General features: G+C 39.3%; 1 protein-coding gene across 1 annotated transcript; it reads right to left on the reverse strand.

Moving 5' to 3' along the window:
- Positions 1 to 34: 34 nt before the first annotated feature.
- LOC130928597 (protein mono-ADP-ribosyltransferase PARP11-like) lies at positions 35 to 8681 on the reverse strand. The gene is made up of 7 exons (XM_057855299.1): positions 8407 to 8681; positions 7945 to 8065; positions 7810 to 7885; positions 7674 to 7746; positions 5891 to 6018; positions 1914 to 2065; positions 35 to 851 (listed from the first exon to the last, which is right to left on the reverse strand). The coding sequence occupies exons 1-7, from the start codon at positions 8521 to 8523 to the stop codon at positions 535 to 537; spliced, it is 984 nt and encodes a 327-aa protein (XP_057711282.1). The 5' UTR covers positions 8524 to 8681; the 3' UTR covers positions 35 to 534.
- Positions 8682 to 10761: the final 2080 nt, after the last annotated feature.

The raw sequence follows: 10761 nt of genomic DNA on the forward strand, positions 1-10761 counted from the left end.
GATGACGTCATAATATGCCCAGGTGTTTATCAGCAAAAATCAACAAAAACACATTTTATTTTCACTCTTAAGAATTCTATTACAAATAACGTTTATTAGTCACACAATGTGCAAATTACACAGACTTCTGAAAACAAATTGACGAAGTTTCTCTGAAACCATAGTTGTACTATTGCACCACCTTGTGGCGAATCCCGTCACTTCTGCCTCCTCTCATGCAAATCAACATTGAACACTGAAGCGACTAAGAAATGGAACATCTCAACAAGATGAATGATGATTCACACGTGGAGAAGCGACATTCCGTATTGCGGGTACACGTGCTGCACATGGAGACCACGAGGATGTTGTGCGTCGATATATAAGCACAGAACGGCCACGAAGGTTTAAGTTTTGTTCCATTGCAGCTTTTCCTTTTCAGTACTTATTTTGCATCAGTGTCCCATGTGCGAGTGCTACATCTCACAATCTTATCATGGTCCTCATCAAAGGCACTTGAAATCCTTTATGGTCTACACAGATCACATTGACGACTCAGTAGAACTCGATCAGGTACTCCGGGTAGATCTGATAGCTGTCGAAGACGACGTAGATCTTGGGGTTGGCCGTGTCATCCACGCAGCTGTCGAAGAAGTTGGTGAGGCTGGTGTCCTTGGAGGGCGGGCGGCAGTACTGCGGGTGGCCCAGCGTGTACTCCCCCACCAACACCCGGGCTAAGAACATGCTCTTATAGGACGGCTCGCTGGCAAAGATAGCTGGCGCCAACCCGTGCCGCTGCAGGTTGCTGTTGTGCTTGCTGGTGTTGTGGCAGAACTTGCTGGAATATTTGGCGTCACGGGCAAAGTAGCTGCCTGAGAAGCGAGAAAATTCACTTTAATAATCCACCGTCCGGGCACTGATGCGTTCCTACTAGGGTTGTTCCGATCATGTTTTTTTGCTCCCGATTCGATCCCGACCGTTTTATAGTTTGAGTATCTGCCGATCCCGATATTCCCCGATCCGATTGCTATTTTTTTTTGCTCCTCATTCAATTCCAATCATTCCCGATAATTTTTCCCGATACGTACATTTTGGCACTATATTAAGAAAAAAATGAATAAAACTCGGACGAATATATACATTCAACATACAGTACATAAGTACTGTATTTGTTTATTATGACAATAAATCCTCAAGATGGCATTTACATTATTAACATTCTTTCTGTGAGAGGGATACACAGATAGAAAGACTTGTGACGTTGTATATTGTGACTAAATATTGCCATCTAGTGTATTTGTTGAGTTTTCAGTCAATGATACTGTAGCCGTTTAACTGTTCTGCCAAATGCATGATGGGAAGTGCAACCATGACTGTGCGTATTGGCACCAATTGATATATCTTCTCTGCGTTGGGAAATAACATAGGGCGTAAAGAAAAAGATCAACTACTACCGTTCTTCCCCCACATTGCTTTTCCCGCGATATTTCTAATTGTCGAGAGAGGAATTTTAAGGCTTTAGCCAATTAAAAAAAGGCTCCATAGACTGCCAAAATTCACTCTACTCATTTTACGCTACCTTTTAGCTCTATATATAGGTAAATCTGAGCCATTATAGATTGAACGCGACAATGCGTGAGTGGGTCGTGCAGCGCATGCGTTAATTGCGTTAAATATTTTAACGTGATTCATTTTTTAAAAAATTAATTACCACCGTTAACGCGATAAATTTGATAGCCCTACTTTAAGCCAAAACTAAAGACTCTAGATGAGTGTAACACATTTTGTCTGTAACGCTAAATACAATTAGAAAACGATTTAATTTAAAAATATACTGTATATATATTAAAAAAAGGCTTGTCCGATATTTTTTTGCCGATTCCGATACTTTGAAAATGACGTGATCGGACCCGATCGACATCTTTAGTTCCTACCTTTGCCGTAGACATCCCCGTTGCTTCCCGTGAGCCGCCAGTCAAAGTTGAACATGCATATTGCCTGGATGTTGTTGCGGCCCGTCCCGTGGAAAAGCATGCGCTCCTCAATATCAAGAGTGCGCTTCACTTTCCTCAGCTGCGTTTTCTTCCTTCGGAAATGCCACACACACAAAAGCATGACAACAGGCCACTTTTGAGATCGGGTCACCCATAGACTTCATAACCTATTGACATGACACGGGAAACGGGGCCGATTTGTAGGGGGTGTATTTTCAAAAACTTCAAATTCAAATATTTTCAAAACCAAAGCTGCTACCGACCTAAAATCAAAACAGGCACCTACCTTAGCCATATATGAGTCTCCATGAGCAGCGGCGTCAAAAAATTCAGTCGTTCCCTTATAAAATCCCGATTAATTATGTTTTATATACAGTCCCTCACAAAAGTCTTGTCGCTTATCCATTTTGTAGAAACAATTGCTAATAACCTGACTTTTAATGATTCAATTGGTTTCAGACTAAGACCCTCCCAAATGATGTTGAATGTACAAAAATATATTTGTTTCACTGAAAAACGATTTATCATTTAATGAAGACAAAGGTCAAATTTTGGCAAGACAAAAGTTTTGACGCCTACAGAAAGTAGTGTGAAAATTGAACGAAAAATGTACTTCAAATACAAAGATATATTACATAACATAAGCGAATTAAGTAGTTGTGCTGTGAGATCCAAATTTAATATCTTGTATGACTTCCTTGGGCTTCGGCAATGATTCATACAATTTATTGATGAAGTCATCAGGAACATCAAAGAAACCAGTCTTGCATGCCTCCCAGAGTTCATCAACATTCTTGGGTTTCGTCTTCCACGCTTCCGCTTTCATCATGTTCATGTCTGGTGACTGGGCTGGCCAGTCCTGGAGGATCTTGATCTTCTTTGCCTTGAGGAACTTTGAGGTAGAGATTGAAGTATGCGATGGAGCACCATCCTGCTGCAGAATTTGTCCCTTTTTATGGTTAGGAATGTAAGAGGCAGCTAAGATTTGTTGATATTTCACCCTGCAGATCTCTCAGGGTTCAGACAATTAAAAAACCGTGTGGCATTTGCCAAGGCCCACAGCCTGTCAAAAGGATGGACGCTGGAAAAGTGGATTTTTCAGATGAATCTTCCATTGAATTACACCACAGTCGCCACAAATATTGCAGGAGACCTACTGGAGCCCGCATGGATCCGAGATTCACTCAGAAAACAGTGAAGTTTGGTGGTTACATCATAACAAAAATCATGGTCTGGGGTTACATCCAGTATGGGTGTGTGCGAGAAATCTGCAGGGTAGAAGGCAACATAAATAGTCTGAAATATCAACAAATCTTAGCTGCCTCTTACATTCCTAACCATAAACGGGGGACAAATTTTGCAGCAGGATGGTTCTCCATCGCATACTTCAATCTCTACCTCAAAGTTCCTCAAGGAAAAGAAGATCAAGATCCTCCAGGACTGGGCAGCCCAGTCACCAGACCTGAACATCATTGAGCATGTCTGGGGTAGGATGAAAGCGGAAGCATGGAAGACGAAACCCAAGAATGTTGATGAACTCTGGGAGGCATACAAGACTGCTTTCTTTGATGTTCCTGATGACTTCATCAATAAACTGTATGAATCCTTGCCAAAGCCCATGGAAGTCATAGAAAAAATATTAAATTTGGATCTCACAGCACCACTACTTAATTCGCTTATGTTATGTAACATACTTTTGCCTTTGAAGTACATTTTTTGTTTAATTTTCACACTACTTTCTGTAGGCGACAAAACTTTTGCCTTGCCAAAATTTGACATTTATGTCTTCATTACATGATAAATCTTTTTTCAGTGAAACAAATATATTTTTGTACATTCAACATCATTTGGGAGGGTCTTAGCTTTGATACGAGCAATTAAAAGTCAGGTTATTAGCAATTGTTTCTACAAAATGGATAAGCGACCAGAATTTTTTCAGGGACTGTAAGTATAACGCAACATTAAAATTAGTAATGCACGATAATACATTTTTCAACTGATATCGATAACCGATAATTTCCTGCCCCTTCCACCCGCTAACCAATAATGTCACGCCAATAATTCTATTCAAATATGTATGTAAAATTTTAAAGTATACAAATATCAAATGTTTCCGTGCAAAAATGTAATTTAGTGTTATTTTTTTTCCACATCAAATGTGAACAAGTAGTAAATTCCAACAACTAAACAATGGCAATGACGTTGTGTAAGCTTTTGGCAAGAATTACTTAGAGAGTAAACACCCAAGTTGCACAAAAATGCCTTTAAAAGTAAGCCATTCCTAACATATATCACATTACTAAACTCTAAACTATAAAACCACCTCCTTAAAACTAGCAGAATTGGACAAAACTGTTGATTGCGCACATTTGGAGGCTAAATCAAATATAAAATTATCGGATTGCATTATCGGTTGAATTTCGTTTTATCTGGATTATCTGTGTGACAACATAATTGCCATTATCGGCCGATAATTATCGGTGACCGATATTATCGTGCATCTCTAATTAAAATGGCTATAACAGTCTCAGATTTTACACTAGATGCACAAAAATCACCAAACGCAGAGATAGTCACCTACATTTTCAGGATCAATAGCAATATTTAACATACAAGTTTTTGACCAAAATAGCAACTTAAATTTTTTTTTTTTTATGTACTGCAAGTTTTCAACAGCTAATAAATCAATCAATTTAACATCAGAAACTTAATACTTGAGTAAAACATGCAGAATCAATTATAAATAATATTTAAATAGATTATTAATCAATTCTAAATACAATCCCAATTTATTATAGAATAGAATAGCCCTTTTTTATCATTATACACTATATACTGTTAGCGAATGAGGCTAGCGGCCTCCTGACATAAACAGAGCTTTTCTGGTGAAAATTCTTGTGAATAAATGCTTAAATCCCCGAATCCTTCATAGATATGGACGTAAAATGGCCTTGATTCTTGGTTAAAAGCAAAGAAACCGTGCAGTTACCATTTATTTTATGTATATATGTCTAAGTACGATGCTACTCTGTTAGCAAATGAGGCTAGCGGCAGCCTGACGTAAACAGAGCTTTTCTAGCCAAAATTATTGTCAATAAATGCTTAAATCCCCGAATTCTTCATAAATATCGACGTAAAACAGTCTCGATTCTCGGTTAAAAGCAATGAATCCGTGCAGCTAGCGTTTATTTTACGTTTATATGTCGAAGTACAATACGACTGTTAGCGGATGAGGCTAGCCGCCGCCTCACTTAAACAGAGCTATTCTGGCGAAAATTCTTGTGAATAAATGCTTAAATCCCCGAATTCTTCATAGGTATGGACGTAAAACGGCTTCGATTCTTGGTTAAAAGCAAAAGAACGCATAGGTAGCATTTATTTCGCATAAATATTGCCAACTATGAGGCTAGTCAGTTGCGAAAATTAGCCGCCTCCATGTGTAAACAAAGAAGAAAATTCCTGCGAATAAATGCTTTAATCACTGAATTTTCAGTAGATATGGACGTTAAAACTGTCTCAATTCTTTGTTAAAAGAGCAAAAAAACGGGCAGTTACGCATCTATTTTACGTATATATGTATGTCGAGGAATGACGCCAATGCCATAGCGGTTTCCATTAACCCATTGATTTTTTTCACAACTTTTCAAAATGCATGCATGGTACGAAAAATATAATATTTACCTTGAATCCTCGGACAAATCACTCCTGAGACAATCTGTCCTGTTTGTATGCGGTACAGCTTTCGTAGTTCTTCAAAAATCCAAGCTTGAATCCAGCTTAGACATGAACGTGTGCAGTCTTCGCCTGACTATACTAAATGAAGCTCGGCCCCCTCTGAGAAGGCGTGACGCAAAGAATGACGAAGTGTCACGTCAATAGGGAATGAAGTCTATGGGACCACCTAAGAGTTCACCAACCTGCAGTAAAACTCCCACAAGTCCAAGTTTTGGATCCTCTGGATGGCTTTGATAGGTCGATCCATGGTCCTTTCATACAGTCTGGCCACTTCTTTAAACTCATTTGTTTCTCTGGCCAACTGGACGAGCTGTGACGCGGAACATGGCATGTCGATTTCATGCCTTTTTTGTACATTTCTCAGCTATGGGAGGGTAGTACAATACAACCCCTAGCAAAAAGTATGGAATCACAAGTCTCGGAAGAGCACTCACTCAGACATTTTATCATGTAGAACAAACTCAGGTAAAAAGCAAAAGTGCAACTCTTTAGCATTCAGAAACACTAAAAGAAATGTATAAAAAACATTGTGGTGGTCAGTAAATGTTACTTTTATAGAGCAAGTGCAGGGAAATATATATGGCGTCACTCCATTCTGAGGAAAAATATATGGAATCATTAGAAACAAACAAAGAAATAACAATCAAAACACATCTCTAGTATTTAGTAGCACCACCTCTGGCTTTTATGACAGCTTGCAGTCTCTGAGGCATGGACTTGAAGTGTATTCTTCATCAATTTAGTGCCAACTCTCTTTGATGCAGTGGTCAGATCATCCTTGCAGGGGATCAGTTTTTTCAATGTCCACCACAGGTTTTCAATAGGGTTGAGATCTGGGCTATTTGCCGGCCATGACATTGACTGGATGGGTCTTTCTCCAAGGAATGCTCTAACAGTTCCAGTTTTGTGGCATGATGCATTGTCATCTTAGAAAATGACAAACATATTTTCAATTGAAGGGATAAGAAAGCTGTCTAAAATTTCAATGTAAACTTGTGCATTTATTGAAGATTTAACCACAGCCATTTCCCTAGAGCCTTTGCCTGACACGCAGTCCCATATCATCAACGACTGAGGGAATTTTGACGTTTTCTTCAGCCAGTCATCTTTGGCTGGCTGAAGCCAAAGATGACTTTGTGCTTTGTGTTCATCAAACATGTGCCTTGATGATATGTGGCTGCATGTCAGGCAAAGGCACTGGGGAGATGGCTGCGGTTAAATCTTCAATAAATGCACAAATTTACATTGACATTTTCGACAGCTTTCTTATCCCTTGAATTGAAAATTTGTTTGTCATTTTCCAAGATGACAATGCATCATGCCACAGAGCTAAAACTGTTAAAGCATTCCTAAGAGAAAGACTCATCCAGTCAATGTCATGGCCTGCAAAGAGCCCAGATCCCAACCCTATTGAAAACCTGTGGTGGAAATTGAAAAAAATGGTCCATAGCAATGCTCCAACCTGCAAGGATGATCTTGCAACTGCAATCAAAGAGAGTTGGCACCAAATTGATGAAGAATACTCATCAAGTCCATGCCTCAGAGACTGCAAGCTGTTATAAAATACAGAAGTAGGGCCACTAAATACTAGAGATGTGTTTTGATTGTTATTTCTTTGTTTGTTTCTAATGATTACATATATTTTTCCTCAGAATGGAGTGATTCTATGTTTATTTCCCTGCATAAAGCACTTTGAATTGCCTCGTGTTGAATTGTGCTATATAAATAAATTTGCCTTGCCTTGCCATTTGCTCGATAAAAGTAACATTTCCTGACCACCACAATGTTTTTTATTCATTTCTTTTAGTGTTTCTGAATGCTAAAGAGTTGCACTTCTGAACTAATTCATTATGATTTCAAGCTTTTTATCTGAGTTTGTTCTACTTGATAAAACGTCTGAGTGAGTGCTCGTCCGAGACTGGTGATTCCATACTTTTTGCTAGGGGTTGTACATACAGTTAGTACCTGAAAGGGCTCATCGGTGTTAATCCTCTCCCAGTGACACGGCACGGGCAAGGCCAGGTTGTCGCAAATGAACCTGACCGTAAAACCGAGGTTAATGACCGGAATAGATGATGTCATCCCACAACGCCACCCTCACCTGAAGCCGGTCGCCGAGTGGAGGGATCGCTTGATTGGTCGCTGAGCCCCCGTCGTCAAGTTGACCTGTCGCATGACTGGCAGAACATAAAACATAAGTGACAAGCAAGCTGGATTGATACGAACACCGTCGTACCTGAGAAGTTCAGTCGGTACGTGTACTTGGCTGTGTAGAACTCCATGACGCCGCGCTGGTTCCGGTTGTAACACTGCTCGATCTGAGCGCTGGTCACAGAGCAATCGGCGCTCGGGTCGATCTGCAGGATGTGTCACATTAGTCTTACATTCCATTTTGGAGGATCTAATGACATGGATGAGGACCGTTAAGAACAAAAACAAAATGCATCTCGTCCACATTCTTCATTCACAAAGTATCCATTCTTCATCACAATATTTCATAGAAGACAAGTAAGACGTCTACGCCTTTACGTTACAACCCTGCTCAGAAATCCAGCATCTGCTGTTTTCTGTACCAGCAGGTCCAGTGGTACAGACACCACCAGATGCTGGATTTCTTTGCAAGGAAAGTACCCGTATGTCCATATATTGTTATGATGGGAAAAGCAAACAAACTCACGTGTGTTGTCATGTACAGTACCTCAAACATGTGCCACACCCCGCACTCGGCCAGGTAGAACCAATACCAGTTAGGCTCCAGGGTATCCATCTCCTCCACGTCCGGAGACTCATCCTCGGCGGTTCTGGTGGCCAGCATCCCGCTCACGTCAACCAATGGATGTCACAACAACACACCGACAGCTACAGAGGCGCGGGTGAACCAGTGGGGGATTTGATGGAGTGTATTCGGGCCATTCACCTTCCTAACAGCTCCATTCGAAGGCTAAAAGCTGCTGTTTTCAACGTCCACTTTCTTCTTCCTCTTCTAATGATTTACTGTAGTCTAAGCGCATATATGGCGCAATGCTGCCCCCTCTGCACGGCAAAAACACTCCACCTTAAAACTCGTTAAATTCCCTCGTTTTGAGTTTAAATCTACGGAAGCGTATTGTACGAAGGCGTATTGAATTCAGTTGGAAAATAAAAAATGGGGGGGTGGGGGGTGGGGGGGGTTTAATTAATTTTTTTCAACTCTCCGTTTTTTTGAATTATTTATTTTGGTGGTCGTTTTTTGAATTAATTTTTTCCCCAACTTCGTTTTTCTGAGTAATTTATTTTTGGGTTTGTGTTTTTGAATTAATTTATTTTTTCCAGCTTTTTTTTCCCCCAAAATAATTTATTTTTTAGGTTGTTTTTTTTAATTAATTGTTTATTTTTTTCCAACCTTGTTTTTCAAAATAATCTAATTTCGGCTTTGTTTTTTGAATTAATTTTTTTCCCAACTTTGTTTTTCAAATTAATTTATTTTCGCGTTTGTTTTTTGAGATATTTTTTTCCCAACTTTATTTTTCATAATTATTTATTTTTGGGTTGTTTTTTTAATTGTTTTTTTTCCATGAGCTTGGCTACGAGGAAAAAATATTTATTCAAAATTCAAGCACTTGGAAGTCTCACGCGAACTGCATCATGCAAGTTCAATGCTGGAAGACACCTCTCGCGACCAGTGGCGCCCCCAGGCGGTGGCCAAATTTGTTGGCCACCCCACTGACCACCCCGCTTGCCAGTATATCGTTAGATTGTTGTAGCATCAGTTATGCATTTCATCCCAAATGAATGCATTTATTTTGTTTTGTTAAATGTAGGGCTGTCAAATTTATCACATTAACGGGCGGTAATTAATTTTTTAAAATTAATCACGTGAAAATATTTATCGCAATTAATGCATTCGCAGTACGACTCATTCACGCATTGCCGCAAACAGCCTACAATGGCGTCGTTTTACTTCTATACAGAGATAAGAGGCAGTGTCAAGTGAGTGGAGTAGATAAAAGCATTCATTGTGGCCGTGCTTTTAATTGGCAAAAGCTTTGTCATCTCTCCCACAGCAACTATAAATATTGTGGGATGCGACGTGGGGAAGAATGACAGGAGTTGATCTTTTTCTTAACACCCTGTAGTGTACCCAACGCAGAGAAGATATAGCATTTGCAGCCACCACACACAGTCATGGTTGCACCACTTCCCATCATGCATTTGGGCAGAACAGTTAAGTCGCTACAGTGTCATTTACTGAAAGCTCAACAAATACACGAGATGGCAATATTTAGTCACAATATACAAACTCACATTTATCCTTTAAGAATTACAAGTCTTTCTATCCGTGGATCCATTTCACAGAAAAAACGTTAATAATGTTAATGCCATCTTGTGGATTTAATGTTATAATAAACAAATACAGTACTTATGTACAGTATGTTGAATATATATATCCGTCTATATATCCGTCTTATCTTTCCATTCCAACAATAATTTACAGAAAAATATGGCACATTTTAGAGATGGTTTGAATTGCGATTAATTATGATTAATGCATTTTTAAGCTGTGTTTAACTCGATTAAAAATTTTAATCGTTTGACAGCCCTAGTTAAATGTACACCTTATGCCTAATATATACATAACACAATAAAACAGAATTGTTGTGGAACTCAAAATGTTGACTGGACAGTTACGGACTGTGCACATTAAATCATTAGTAACATCAAATATTACACAATACACCAAAGTATATCAGTAGCCGTGTCCTTAAGTCTTTCTGATAGTTTTCCCCTTTCCTTTTTACTGCAATAATATAATGAAAACCTGAAATTATGGCTTTTAGTTTTGGCCACCCCAAGATTTTAAGTGGCCCCATCTGGCCACCCCTATGAAAAATTTCTGGAGGCGCCACTGCTCGCGACACGTTCAAACGGCCGTTTTTCAAATAAATATTTATTCCTGAGCTTGGCTAATGCTAATGGCTACCAAGAAAAAAAATAATTCAAAATTTAAGCACTCGTGAGTTATCGAGGTACTGTACTTGGAAGTCTCGCGCGAACTGCGTCCTGCAAGTTCAAG

Source organism: Corythoichthys intestinalis, chromosome 13, assembly GCF_030265065.1.
Source record: "Corythoichthys intestinalis isolate RoL2023-P3 chromosome 13, ASM3026506v1, whole genome shotgun sequence".
In the NCBI taxonomy this organism is placed as follows: Eukaryota; Metazoa; Chordata; class Actinopteri; order Syngnathiformes; family Syngnathidae; genus Corythoichthys; species Corythoichthys intestinalis.

Coding starts and splice junctions, on each gene's coding strand:
- LOC130928597 (XM_057855299.1), bottom strand. CDS start 8,523: ATGCTGGCCACCAGAACCGCCGAGGATGAGTCTCCGGACGTGGAGGAG. Junction 7,886..7,944: donor GTACCGACTGAACTTCTCAG/GTACGACGGTGT, acceptor ATGTTCTGCCAG/TCATGCGACAGGTCAACTTG. Junction 2,066..5,890: donor TTGTGGGAGTTTTACTGCAG/GTTGGTGAACTC, acceptor GCATTTCCGAAG/GAAGAAAACGCAGCTGAGGA.